General features: G+C 49.1%; 1 protein-coding gene across 1 annotated transcript in view; it reads right to left on the reverse strand.

The window, feature by feature from the left end:
* EXTL1 (exostosin like glycosyltransferase 1) overlaps positions 1 to 14,455 on the reverse strand; it is a 90,008-nt gene that overhangs the window by 20,771 nt on the left and 54,782 nt on the right. The window contains exons 2-6 of the mRNA XM_084814410.1: positions 7,928 to 8,021; positions 5,298 to 5,405; positions 3,798 to 3,917; positions 2,626 to 2,758; positions 742 to 860 (exon numbers count right to left, since the gene is read on the reverse strand). Coding sequence (XP_084670536.1) covers positions 742 to 860; positions 2,626 to 2,758; positions 3,798 to 3,917; positions 5,298 to 5,405; positions 7,928 to 8,021 — 574 coding nt within the window. The remainder of the gene's footprint in view (positions 1 to 741; positions 861 to 2,625; positions 2,759 to 3,797; positions 3,918 to 5,297; positions 5,406 to 7,927; positions 8,022 to 14,455) is intronic.

Consider the following 14,455-nt stretch of genomic DNA (forward strand, 5'->3'; position numbering starts at 1 on the left):
AAAAAAATGCTCCCCTATGTAAAACAAACGAACAAACACATTGCAAGTCAACACTAGAATTGCAGAAAGAGGGCTAGGATAGAACTTTTCTTGTTGGGTTTGGGTGGGCGTGCTTTTATTTTTAAATTTCTAAAATGTGACTTTCAACCCTTCCACTCCCAGCAGATTAGAGTCGCACAGCCCACTCTACTGCCTCCGGATTCCATCACCTGGTCCTGATGCATGTGTAAGACTAGGTCTAAGATGGAGAGTACAATAAAGGGAATATAAGAGGGAGGTCTGATGTATTGTATTCAGGCTGAAAAGTATCTACACAAATTAAGATAGGACATTTGCACATATTTGTGCAGATTTGGCCCCCACATCCGGGATGTGCAAATGGAAGAGATTGCAAAGTGTGTTCACACCAAGGAGCTGACCCCTCTGCACACCTTCTTTGGATGGCTGGAATTTTTGGCCCCACCCCTTTTGCCTTCAACTCCACCCACCCCTGGAATGTGGCCCCCGAGAGCTTCTCTGAAACTGAATTCGGCCTCGGGTGGAAAGGGGATTGCCACCCCTGCCTTAAAGCATCTCCAATCGACACGGCGAACGAGCTCCTCTGCCACTAGTAAGCAGTGTTACTGGCTGCATCACAGACCCGACTCCAGTACATTTTAGCAGCTGTGTGCAGAAGGAGGAATTTTGCCAGGTGCAGCTTTTCCTCATCCCTGCCGTGCACAGGCTATGCCTCCTCTTTACCTGGGCGCAGTATTGAGATCTGGAGACAGCCTGGATGAGCTTGAGGATGGGCTGAGAGAGGGAGACAACTGGTGAGACAGCCCGGATGAATGCCGTAAACTTGCTGGAAGGGTTCGATCCTGTTATAGGGAGAGACGTGATGAGTCTGGATGCCCAGCCTCCTCCTGAAAACCTACCTTTTCCATGTGGCCTCTGGCTTATCTTTTGAGTCTTCACTCCCAAATGAACCAAGCATTATTATTTTATTGTTTATCTAGCACCATCACCGTGCAGGAAGCTTTACAAAGTCCAAGAAAGCAGTTGGTTCCTGGTCCAAGGACCTTCCAACAGGTGTCCCCAACCTTTTTGGACCTGTGGGCATATTTGGGAATTTGAGAAACTGCTGTGGGCACCACCACAAAATGGCTCCCACAGAGGATCTGGCTAGCCACATAATGGCTGCTGTGGGGGCCTGGTCAAAGGTGAGCTAAAGAGGCGCATGTGGGGGAGAAATAATGAGGCTAGGAGGGGGAGAAACAGCAAAGCAAAGGGGTGGAGGGGAAAGAAACAGCAAGGCTGGAGGCTGGGAGGAGAAACAGCAAGGTAAAGAGGTGGGGAGAGAAATACTGAAGATAGAGGCTAGGAGGAGTGGGAAATAGCAAGGCAAAGGGGTAGAAAAAGAGCAAGGCTAGAGGCTAGGATGGAGAGAAAGAGCAAGGCTAGAGGCGGGGAGGGGGAGAAAGAGCCAGGCTAGAGGCTAGGAGGGAGAGAAAGAGCAAGGCTAGAGACTGGGATGGAGAGAAAGACAAAGGCTAGAGGCCCAGGGGGGAGGGAAAGACCAAGGCTAGAGGCTAGGAGGGGGAGAAACAGTGAGCTAAAGAAGCGGGGAATAGTGAGGCTAGAGGCTGGGACAGAGGGAGAAATATAGCAAGCAAAGGGGTAGAGGAAAGAGAAAGAGCAAGGCTACAGGTTAGAAAGAGAGAGAAAGAAGACTAACACTTTCAAAGGATTTTATTTAAAAATATATATTCTGAAGGGGCCAGGGAGTGGAGAGCTTCATGGGCGCCACTGGAGGTGCCCATGGGTGCCACGTTGGCGCCCCCTGCCTGACAATATAAAATTCAACAAAGGGCAAACAACAGAAGAAAGGGAGGGGCGTGGAGGGAAAGGGAAACAGGGAAGCAATGCGGACTTGTTCCAGTCATGCTTGGTTACAGGCTTGATAAGAGCAGGACAGGCACGGGAAACCTATTCCAGCCCGAGGACCATGTGGGCTCTGCTGGACAAACGCCCTGGGAGCTGCATGCCAGCAGTGGGCGGAGCCACAGCTGAACTGGGCGGGGCCATCCCCAGGGCTGCCATATGTTCCCAATGCACTCCCATACACACACACACGTGCACAGACTCACACGCATGAACGGGACTCCGCTGGCCCCTTACGGAGCGGCCCCTCGAGGCACCTGCTGATCTGCACACCGGATTTACACAGCACTTGCTGTCCCAATTGGGAAAGGTGAGAGAGGCGCTAGGCGGCATAGAGGAGCGCTCCCTGTTTCTCACCCGCCTCCTCCCCCTTCTCTCAGCCCACAGGGTGGAGGTTCACCATCTCTGCGGTAGGGCATGGCTGCCAACGAGGGAGCTCTTGCGTATGTGGGACGGCATTTGCCCCCATTCTGCCCTTTGCTTGGCCTTCCTTCCTTCTACTGTTTCCCCACTCTCTGATTAGAAGCTCCTTGGGAGCAGAGACCTGTCCATGTAACTCTGTAAGGCTGTACGCCCAAGGGCTAGTAATACCGATCACTCCTGTTGAAAGCGAACGCAGCCGGTGAGTGGCAACAGGAGCGCAGCCAAGACAGGGCCGCAGAGAAACAAGAGGGAGAGACGGCAGGAGAAGGGTGCACGTACCGTGCTGCAGGTAGTAGAAAGGGAAGTCCTGGAGATGAGTGGAGTACTCCGGCAGAGCCAGGAGACCCCCAGGAAGTGCGTTCCAGAAGAACCTGGGGCGGGATTCCTGAAGAAATATCCGATCCTTGATTATCTAATGACGAGAAAGTACGTTGTCATCACACAAGCACGATGCCTCTGAAGCTGTCAGCACCTGATAGAGGAAGAGGCGGCACCTGGGCTGTGAGATCAACCCCAACCACCCATCATACCTCAAGCTAAAGAAGGCTGGGATGGTGAAGCATATTAGCAAAGGGTGTCAACTGTGAGCCAAGAAATCCCAATTCAGGTTTTGCCTCTGCATAGAGGCATTTAGGCACGCCATTATTCTCTTGGCCTCATCCCCAGGCCCTGCATTTCCAATACGGAGACAATAATACTGGCCCACCTTGCAGGGACGTTGTAAGCATAGTCAGAATAATGTAGGTGAAGCCATCTGAAAGCTCTGAGGAGTTATATAAGTGCTAAGTAGTATTAGGATGCTTCCCAAGCTGTGCTAGGCTGGAACAGAGCTGGTACACAGTTAGGGATGTCAGAGAATTCCGCCACGGACTCCAGTGAGGCCGGATTCTTTAGAATCCAGCCCCCCAGAATCCGTGGCGGAATGGCCTCCCCCCCGCCACCCCGCGGAATCCCCCCGGGACGGAGCTTACCTGGGGCAGATGCGGCGGCGGCGGTGGCTCCGGCTGGTCTCCCGGCTGGCTGCTGCTGGGCTGCTGCGGCTGCAAATGGTGGCCGTCGTAGCGGCCGCCATTTGCATCCTTGCAGACAGCCGTGATAGGCTACGTAAGTATTTACGTAGCCTATCACGGTAAAGGCAGCCACGCAAATGGCAGCCGCCATGCGCTCCAATGTCAGTGGGGAGGTAAATCCACTCTGGGTTTCAGTCAGAACTCTAAAGGAGCTCTCCAAGGTGCTGTACATGCTTTACCTGTGGAAGGTCCCAGATTTCCTCTTGTCTTTTGCATCTGGCCACCCTACCTGAAAAGCTGCACTGCTGACTTCTGTGGATCAAGCCCCTCTTAAAAAGACAGGAGCAGGTCAGGCCAGCATTTCTTTTCTAGCTAGTTGGCAACTTCAGACAAGACGCTGGGCCACCAGAAGAAAGAGCTGCCCGGGCCTTTGCAGCTTACCTCGAGGGTGGTTTGCACAATCTTCTCTACGGAGGAGAAATATGCTTCCCACAGGAACTGGGTTTGCTGCTGGAAGGCCAGGATCTTGTCACTGTGGAGACATCGGACGGTAGATGGAATCTGCGAGGAGGCGGAGGGGCGCACAGAAGAGAAAGCAGAGTGATTTATGACCAAGGGAGCCACCCAGACAGCTAGGCCCTAAACCAAGGGACAAGAGCCCTCACAGAGGAAGGGTTACGGTTTTGAGCCAAGCAAGCAAGATACAAGACAAGCATTGCCTAACAGCTGCATCCACACAAATTATATTATATTAGATGTTTACTTAAAGCATTTTTACCCAACTCTGCAGCCAAAAAAGGCTCCAGGAGCAGCTTACAAACATGACTAATAAGAGAGTCTCAGGTTTGCAATCTAAAAGGCACAACTCAAAAGGAAAAAGGATTGGGAGGAAGAAGGAAAAGAAAAGGCAAACTCAAGCTTTGCTACAGTTCTTCTAGCTGTTCTTTCTGGCAGGGAAGGGCAAAATAAGCTCCCTGCAGCTGTTCCTTCTGTGGCTGATGGATGAGGCCAGGTTGGTTTCCCCTTGCCAGAATATTCTTCCTGGGAGGTAGAGGGTGCGGCCTCCTGTTACCTATAGGAATTTTATTTACTTATTTATAATATTGATATGCCGCTGACTTACAAAGGCCATCTGCTGTTGCCACCACAAAATAAACCTGCCCCAGGGGACCCAGGGCAATTCCATAAAAACAATTCTGCCAGCTGCCACAGTTGCATCCATTACTAGATCTGCTTCTCCCCTTTGAATCAAACTTTTGAATTAACCCTAATGGAAATAACAAAGGAGCGAAAGGAATATTGCAGCCCTGGTGAGGTGGTTGGCTACTCAGGAGAGGGCTCTTTCAGCAGTGCGGTCTCAGTTGCAGAATGCCCTCCGCAGAGCAAACTCACCTGGCACCTCAGTTATGATCCTTTTGGTGGCAGGCAAAGACCTCTTTATTCTCCCACACTTTTTAGCCCTTCCATTTAAAAAAAAATGGTGTTGGTGCTTTTAGGTCTTTGTGCAGCTGTTGTCCCCTCCAGCTGGTTTTACTTTGGTTTTATTCTGCAGTGATTTTTTTTTTACATTATATTTTATGATTTCCTTCTATTTTATGATTTTGAACCTCTATTTTGTGAACCACCCAGAAAGCTTCGGCTATTGGGCGATATAGAAATGTAAGAAATAAATATACTGTATATTCAAAGTTTTTTTTAAATTGACCCTTGTGCGTGCCACGTTTCTGGCTTATCCCATCAGATGCAACGAGCTACCAAGGATCTGTTCATCCCAGCACCGTGATGACTTCACGACTGTGCCTGCTATACAGTAACCTCACAGTACCCTGTGTGAGAAGCACACCCCTGCTGCATAGAGGGCTTGTTATTATGTGGCACCATCTTGTACCAGGCTGGCTGGACTCTGGCCCGCCCTTGTTAACACACTGCAGCTGTTGTTACCTGCAGAAGGAGCCTCTCATCCCCGACGATGGCTGATTTGCTCCAATCGACCACCTCCGAAAACGGCAGCTCCCAGCCATTGCTGAGCAGCACTGGGATGCAGGCAGCCTGAATCGATGAGAGATGGAGAGCAAAGATCAAAGAGACGCAGGAAAGCGAGCCATGTGCTGTCAGGGGCAGCTTTAGGGTTTGCGGCACAGCCCTAGGCATGCCTCCTCCTCAAATACCTATGTCAAATTGTGTTCGGTAGGGCTTACTTCCAGGTAAGCGAACACAACGTTACCTCACCCCACTTCTGTGAGAAATTCTGGGGCGGTAAGCGGGTTTGATTTCCATTGGAAAGAGGCTGATAGGTATTTGTAATATTTGCATGTATTCACAAATATGGGTTGAGCGTATGGTGGGGGTCACCAGTTTAACACTCCAAACGATAGTCCAAAATTCTTGGCCATTTCTCTTCACAGGCAAGGGATTTCGCTGCCTGAGGCAAAGGACAAGATGGCGGCCCCTCCCATTCCATGTACAAAAGCTGACTGGAGTGGCAGTTGAATTGTTCTCCAACACTGACAATGGGAAAACATCCCCTACTGCACTGGAAGGCAGCAGGCTAGCTTAGGGGGTGCAGGGCAGGCCATGTGGCACACAGCTCTCTCCTCCAACACCGTGCTGCCTCCGCCCAGCATCTGCTGCCTGAGGCAACTGCTGCACTCTGCCTAATGGTAGGGCCGGCCCTGAGGCAGATGCCCAGATCACATCAGGTGGGAGGAGGAGAGGGATTTTTTAGCCATTGTGAAGGCCAGCTATTGATCGCAATCAGCCCATCTCCTTAACAAAGGAGTCACTTGGCAACTTTGCCAGGGCTGTTGGGGCAGTCTCCAGGTGTACTCCTCAATCTGTTAACCCTCTCTTGTCCTGCCCCCAACCCCATCCTACAACATTAAGATTGCAATCTTTGAAATCCTGTTGTTAGTAAATGTCGTGAGCTTATTTTCAAGGCTAACTTATAAAATAACAAGGGCTCAAAATGCTCCCTGGACATTATCTCGGTAGATAATGTCCAGATTTCTGCCATTTAGTGGCCCTGAAAGTGGCTTACACTTAATAAAATGCAAAAATAAAACTACGTATCTATATAGCTTTAACTATCTATCTATCTATCTATCTATCTATCTATCTATCTATCTATCTATCTTAACTGAAGTCACTAAGGGCACAATCCTATGCATGTTTAGATAGCAAAAAGTCCTACAACTCCCAGCATTCCCCAGCTGACTTGGCTGGCTGGAGAATGCTGGGAATTATAGGAGCTTTTCTGTCTAAACATGCAAAGGATTGCACCCTTAATAACTTATAAAGTCAGCCCTGTAACGCAGGCAATTATTATGCTCATCTTGCAGAGAAGGCAGGGGAAAGGGAGGTACAATGAACTGTGTAAGGCAGCCTTCTCTAACCCAGTGCCCATTAAACTGTTTTGAACTACAACTCCCATCATCCCTAACAATTGGCCATGGTGGCTGGGAGTGATGGGAGTTGCCACTCAAAATATCTGGAAGGCACCGGTTCGGAAGGCTGCCCCAGCCCATGACTGTAGAACCAGAATGTAGCAAACTCTGCTGAAACAATAGTTTTGGCTGAATTCGGGGGAGGGGAAGAAAGGGAGTTTCAGCTCCCTGAAAAATGGGGAGTGCAATTGGGGGCGGGGCGGGGGGGCTAAACTCTTTCTGATCTGCTTCTGCCCTGGTCATTGCAGCCCTGCAACAGATTTTTTTGCTCTGGTTTTGGCTTTAAGAGGGGGAAGCAAGCTGCTTCTATCACCCCCACTGTCAGCACAGTAAGTGCCTCCTTCCCCTAGACCTGGGTGCATGTGACATCACAGACACCCCCCCCCCCCAGTCTTTGGGGCGGCTCCCACTGCTCCCAGCACTGCCACTGAATTTGCTGCACTGGCTGCAAAAAAAGCACTGGTTTGCCGCTGAACGTTGTGGCAGTGACTGCCCCAAAGGACCAATTTAGCTTTAAAGCAAGGTCCACACACCTCATTTTGACGCCAAATTGGACCTTTGGGGCCGCTGCCACACACTGGGCATCGAATTTTGGGAGCAGCCCCCAATGAGCTCGGGGGTGGGGCAGAATTGTTCTCCAGAATCCCAGAAGTTACCCACCCCTGCCCTGCACCATTACAAAATGGGGAATGCTCTCTCCCCAATTCACCCTCTCCCCCAGCCCCAGGAACTGGGGAAAGGGAATGACTGTTAAATCTGTTTATGTCTGTAGCATATTCGCAACCATGGAGTATATCTGTGCTACAAATCTGGTAACCATTATGGCTTCCCCACAAAGAATCATGGGAATTCTGGTTTGGTGAGGGTGTTGTACATTCTCAGAGTTCCCTTGCACCCCCTACTTTCTGGGAACGAGGAGCAGCAATTGCTAGCCAACCATTTTCTGCCTGTGATGATATAACAGACACATTGCACCTGCAATTGTACCTGCAACGTACAATTGTACCTCTCACTGTACCTGCAATGCTTGTACCTCTCATTGTACCACTCATTGTGCCTGCAGTGCACCTGCAGTGCAATTGTACCTCTCACTGCACCTTGTACCTCTCATTGTATCTCTCATTGTACCTGCAATGCTTCTAAGAACCGGAAGGATCCCAGGCGTCTCCCTCGGGGAATGATGCAGAAGGTGGAGTTGTGCAAAAGCTCCTGGTAATCAAACCTGGGAAACAAAAGACACAAATGTTATTTCAGAAGGTTGTTACAGTGGCTCTGGGTCTCCCCGTTTCCCTCTGGAGTTATGAGCAGTAGTGTCTGATTCAGTGGCTCTTTGTGGAATAAATGAAACCCAACTCATCCATTGTTAAGGTGATGGGATGCAATAGAACGCCCTTTCCCAACCTGGTGCTCTCCAGATGTGTTGGACTGCAGGTCCCATGATTCCCAGCCACCATGGCCATTTGCTGCACCAGCTTCACTGCACTTTGAAGCACTTTGCACACTGCTCCCCCTTCCTTGCTCTACACACTGCAACCCTCTCAGCCCATGTTTCAACAGTACACATGGACGGTTACCTGAGCTGGTGCACAGAGAGTAGGGATGCCAGAGGAATCCTTCTGGGAGGTGGAGTTTGCTGGCCTTTCATCAGCTCAGCCCCCCGGACTTCGGCTTATTTCCCCACGAGCTGACCCAACCCAATCTGCATCGAATAGGGCCAGTTCATAGATTTTCTGTTTTTTGTTTTTTGTTTTTAATGCGTAAAAAGAAATGTACGCAAATTTCAGCCAAAATTTGCACAATCTACACAAATTTCAGCTGTAATTTGTGTGTAATATATGCAAAGGATGACCACAATTTGTGTAAATTACGCAAATTGTAGCCACATTTTGCGTAAATTGCACACATTTCTTTTAATGCAAATTTTGAAAAATGGAGACGTTCCCAGATTTCAGGAAAAGCCACACATCTCAGCCCACAAATGTGAGTGGAGCGGGAGTACATCGAGCCCCCAAAGCGTCAGATTTTGCAGCAGTGGATATAGAGGAGATTCCTTGCCCTGGAAATGTTTCACACATCCCTTGAGAACCAGTGGCTTAGCCAGCCAATATATCAGAGGGTGGGCAGATTCTGAGGGCTGGAGGCCACATTGCCCACCCTGAACCACTGCACACCACCCCCACTGAAACTGCCATTGCTGAATTTGCTGCGGCGCCTTGTTTCCCTGCTAAATTGGCACAATTTTTGCTGCTGCTATGGCAGCAAATTCAGCAGCAATCGCAACAGCAGTAGTGTACTATGGTGGGGGGCACAAAATCAGCTAGAGGGAGGCCACATGTGCCATGTGTTACCGACCCCTGGGGTACATACATGGTCAGCACATTTCACAGCGATTTTCCCACCACTGCCGCCTTCAAGATTAAGATCTGCACAAAGAGTTACACTTAGAATAACGGCGCATTCGCTGCGGTAGCTCAAGCTCAAATGAAGTGTGCGCTCACAGCGTTTTCTTTCCACCTGGGAGCCTGAGTGATTATTGTACACCATGTGTGGCAATGTCAAGTCAAAGTAATCCTCGTGTTAGAAGCACACTGCTGGAAAACCTAGACAACGGGTGGGGGGGGGGAGAATCCACAAAAGGGAAGAGGTGGGCGGAACTACAAAAGCTGAAATGGGAGTGAATGTGATCATGTACCAAGTGAGAATAAAAAGTCAGGCTATCTAAAAATGGCAGAACTTAAAAGAACGATGCTGCAGGGCCTCCAGTTCAAAACCCGTACCTGACAGCAAAGCAAGACCTCCACCACCACACCTGAGGGATCTCTGTGGCTGCTACGAACATAGGTAGCAGTCATTTACAGGTCAGATTCTTTGTCCATCTTGCCCAGTATTCTCTACTCTTATTGGCTGTTGTGGCTCTCCAGGGTCTCAAGAAGAGAAGGGGAGTTCCCATCACCTGCTACCTGAGCTCCTTTTACCTGGAGATGCCAGGGATTGAACCTGGGGCCTTTGGCGTGCAAAGCAGGTGCCTCTACCACAAAGCTCATGGGGGAGCCCCGTAAACTGCGCCACCTATGCTCAAAGCAGAGGTCGGAGGAAGGGAATGTGGCTACACAAGAGGACCAGGTGGGCCGTGCACCAATGCGCTGCATGTCATGTGGGGATAAGTTGCACTCAATATTTGCAGCCAAGACTTCTGGGTGAGTGAGGACCGTGAGGAACACTTGCATATGTGCTTTCCAAGCATCAACGAGAACCAGGGCCACTGCCAAGGAAATAGAGCGCAGTCCTCTATTTGCAGGGCTGCCAGAGGACTGTCCTCTGTTCTGAAGGTTTCCTCTGTGGGAAGGGCTGTCCAGTCCAAGTCCAGTTTAAAAGATAAGGAGCCATCAGAAGGCTGCCCATCAACAGCACCCGGGCAGCAACTGAGCAAGGCACCTGGACACAGTCTTCTCCACTACTGTGGGACGGACTGTATTTCTATTTTGATTCTCATTATGATTTCTGCATTTGCATCTATACATATAAATGAGCATATGCAATTTTTATGCAAATAGATGCCATCTTTTATTTTCTTTTTGGCATTTCCTCTTTTCTGGCGATTCGTAAGTGTCGCCACTTGTGGTGACGGAACTGACCGCCATGGCCTGGCCACCATTTTCTCCTGCAACACCTCCCCGGAAGGTTCGTACGTCATGACATTGTGGTATTGTGTGTTTGGAAGAAGGGAGAAGAGGACAGCCCCCCACCCACAAAAAGCACCGCTGTCGTCAGCACCACTGCTTGTCAACGTATGCCTCCTCTGGGGGCCAAAAATGTTAACTATTTCTCCTGCCCTCTGTGTACTTCAGCCAAAATGCTACCTCACTTTCGGGGGGGGGGGGAAATGGGGCAGGATTTACAGCACTGCGTTAGAGCACAGCTCCATGTGGAGATGCCAATTCTCCCAAAAGAGCGCCTCTCCATGGCCACTGCCGTGCAGTCAGCCTCCGCGTGCTCCCTGCGTGAGGGAGGGATGACAGCTCAGGCATATGCTTTGTCTGCAGAAGGCTCCAGATTCAAGCCCCACCATCTCCAGATAAAAGGACTGGGTACAGCCAGTGCCATGTAGTGGTTAGAGTGTTTGACTGGGCTTCAGGAGATCCAGGGTCTAGTTCCCACTCAGCCATCAAGCTCGCTGAATGACTTTGGCCCAGTCACTGACTCTCAGCCTAACCTACCTCACAAGGTTGTCATGAGGATAAAATGGGGAGGAGAGCAATCAGGTAAGCTGCCTTGGGTTCCTTGCAGGAGGTGGTGGTGTTCTTTCAAGACCGCCACCATCAGAGGTGTGTTTGGTGGCGATGCGAGAGAGGCCCTTGTCGGTGGCGGCTCCCAGGCTGTGGAACTCCCTCCCAGGGGAAGCTAGGTTCGCTCACTCTCTGCTATCCTTCCGATGGCAGGCAAAGACCACTTTATTCAAGAAGGTCGTTGGCCTGCAAGTGGGTTATGTAGGTTGGGTGCTGTTTTTATTCTGTGACTGTGATGTTTTTATCATATTCTAATGAGTTTGTTGTTTTAATCTACTTTAAATTGTTTTTGTAAGCTGCCTTGAGCGCCATTTTTGGTAGAAAGGTGAGGTTTGAATCAAATCAATAAATAGGCAAGATATAAATGTAGTAATAATAAATCGGGTAGGAAGGGCTGCTGCCAGTCTGAGTAGACAACACTGGCTTAGATGGACAAAGTCTGACTCGGTAGAAGGCAGCTTCCTCTGCTCCTGAGGTACTTGTATGGCAGCCAGCTTAAAGAGTGAACAACTAGGCCACAGTGAGTGCCTCGAAACCACTGAGAGGCTCAAGCAGTCCGTTCTGTTTCCATCGTTCTGAGGAACCACTCTGAATGTGCAGCCACGTCAGGTCAGGTCTGAGGTGCTGGCATTGCATACATCCTTCCCATGTGAGTTTAGGGCATGGCGCAACAAAGAGCGCACTCACGGCCCCGCGAGCCGCCAACAGAGAGAGCCGTGTGTGCTGAACGCAATGCTGCTCTGGTGGAGGAGAGGCGGGGGGCTGAAGAGAGACAGAAGTTTCCATGCAGCTCGGTTAACAGCACTGAGCTTCCCTCACCACACACACACGAATATCCCAAGCAGCAACAGGGAGGGGGACCACAGAGCAGCTTTGTCTGAGGAAGGATTTCCCACAGGATGTGTGTGCATAACGCTTCACGGTTTCTCTACCGGGCCGAGAGCTGTTTGGCTCACAAACAAGAGCACAAGGGTGTTTTCAGCCATGGCTTAAAGTGGCTCCAGCTTCAGTCGGGTTTCTAAGGCATGGACATAAAACCTACAGCTGCCTTCCCCAACCTGGTGCTGTCCAGTTGTGCTGGGCTACGATTCCCACCATCCCAAGCCAACGGCCCTCCTGGCTGGTGGATGATTGCAGACCAACCCATCTGACAGGCACCAGGTTGGGAAAGGCTAACCTACGCATGGGTCGGAATCCTCTTTCACCTTACAAATGCCTCTTAATGTTTATTTATTTTAAATATTTCTAGGCTGGCTTTCAGGGCAGAAGCCCACCCAAGGCGGCTTTACAATAAAATTCGTATAATAATACACCGATATAGTATCACGGCAGAAAACATCCATAAAACAACAAACACCAGCATTAGAACATTACTAAAAACCTATAACATACTGGCAGCTGCAGAGCAAAACAGCCCAATAAAACATAATCAGGAAGGCCAAGTAAGTTTTCAGGGCCTTCTTAAAAGAGTGAAATGATGAGGCCCCTGATGGCAACCTATTCCAGAGGTGTGGGGCCACTGAAGAAAAGGCCTTCTCACATCTACTTGCCCACCTAACTGCCCTCAAAGGTGGGCAAGTGAGAAAGGCCTCTATTGCTCATCTTAAAGTGTGGGCAGGCTGATATGGGTGAAGATGGTCCAATTTTTCTACTGCATGCAAACTTTCTGAGAACACTGTCTGTCATAAACAACACCTTTTGTTTTCTAGCAACCTATGCTGCCAGTTTATCTGTTTGCAGTGCCAGTCATATATTTTAATATGCCTCATATATAAAATATTCAAGCTGATTGTGATTTCAGTGTGTTAAGTAGATTCACTTATTGCACATAAGGGATCCTGGGAAAATGCAATAATTGCCTGGAAAAAAATGCCTCCTTTGGTAGGGTAACCATTCTTCCCCATTGCATGGGGAATACATTTTTCACACGCAAACACTGTTTATTTATTAAAAGAGCCTGCCTCCTAGCTAGGACAGTCACAGCAACAAGAGGAAGATCAACCTAGCCCCATACACTGACCAGGCCCAGACCTGCTTAGCTACAGCATCATGTTCCTTCAGACCATGCCTTAGAAACCCCCACCCCACTCCCGGTTTGCTACTCTTTATTGAACAACAGTAGGGCTGTGTAGACATACCCCCTCCCGCATATAAACTGAATGGGCTGGGAGGAAGCGGAGTTGTGTTCAAATGCCAATGCACCCATTGCTGTGTGTTCCGGAAGCTGTGAATTTGCCACTAATGAGAAACGGGCCTCTAAATTCATATGCAGTTGTCAGCTCCTAAAAATGTACTGAAATGCGCCCTAAAAGACATATTGTGGGTTAAAATATTGTAGAAATGCATGCTTTGAGATAAACTACGTTTATAAATGCGTATTACGCATAAAAATACATTCAAAACTATATGCGCACAAATGTTTGCGCAGATTTTTTTTTAATTTTCAAATTAATGAGAAAATGGGATGGAAAGGACTTATGAACTAACACATGTGACACTGAAAGAGATCAGAAATAGACTGATCTTTCCTGTGCAGGCTGGTGGCTCTGATTTAGGTGGGGCTGCATATCCGCTCTGGGTTTCAGTCAGAACCTGCCAGAACTCTAAAGGAACTATCCAAGGTGCTGAACCCTATCCCAAAAATAGGTTCAGCACCTTGGATAGCTTCTTTAGAGTTTTGGCAGGTTCTGAATGAAACCCAGCATGGATTCACAGCTCCACTGAAATCAGAGTCACTAGCCTGCACTGGATCTCTCCATCCCTAGTTTGTCCCTCAACCATGAAGTGGTTTGGGGGCTGCAAAGGTTTGAGGCCTACAGAGGCAAGGTAAAAGGTCAGGCTATAGGCCTGGGGGTTGATCGGAGGGGGTAACCCTAAGACTGGTTTCATTGCCTCAGTTAAGGTTTGGTTTCATTGCCTCAGTTAAGGTTCCATTTCATTTCCCCAGTTCCATTTCATTTCTTCAGGTTTGAAGCAATACTTTCGGTTTGCGGGGAGGAAGGTATAAAAAGAGAGAGTCAGAAAGACCAGAGTGAGTAATAGCTGGGTCAGGGAGACCAGAGCCTGAAGAGGAAGCAGGAAGAAGCAGCCTGGAGAAGTCTAGGTACAGCTAGGGTAAAGGAACTTGCATTCTGCGACTTTTATTTTATCTTAATGCCTTTTGTATCACTCAGCTCTATTGTGTAAATACCTTTAGTTGTGATTTGCTTGCTTTAATTTATGAGTAAACTGTTGTGGTTAACACCCAAGTGTCTGAAGCACCAATCACCTCGTGTCTACAGCCTAAACCCCACATTACCGGAAAGGGGTAAAACAAGGGGTAAAAGGGGTAAAAAGAAGGGGTAAAAGAAGGAAGGTGGGACTCTTAAGG

This window comes from Heloderma suspectum, chromosome 10, assembly GCF_057233095.1.
Source record: "Heloderma suspectum isolate Gila_16-S chromosome 10, 16-S_ref, whole genome shotgun sequence".
Lineage (NCBI taxonomy): Eukaryota > Metazoa > Chordata > Lepidosauria > Squamata > Helodermatidae > Heloderma > Heloderma suspectum.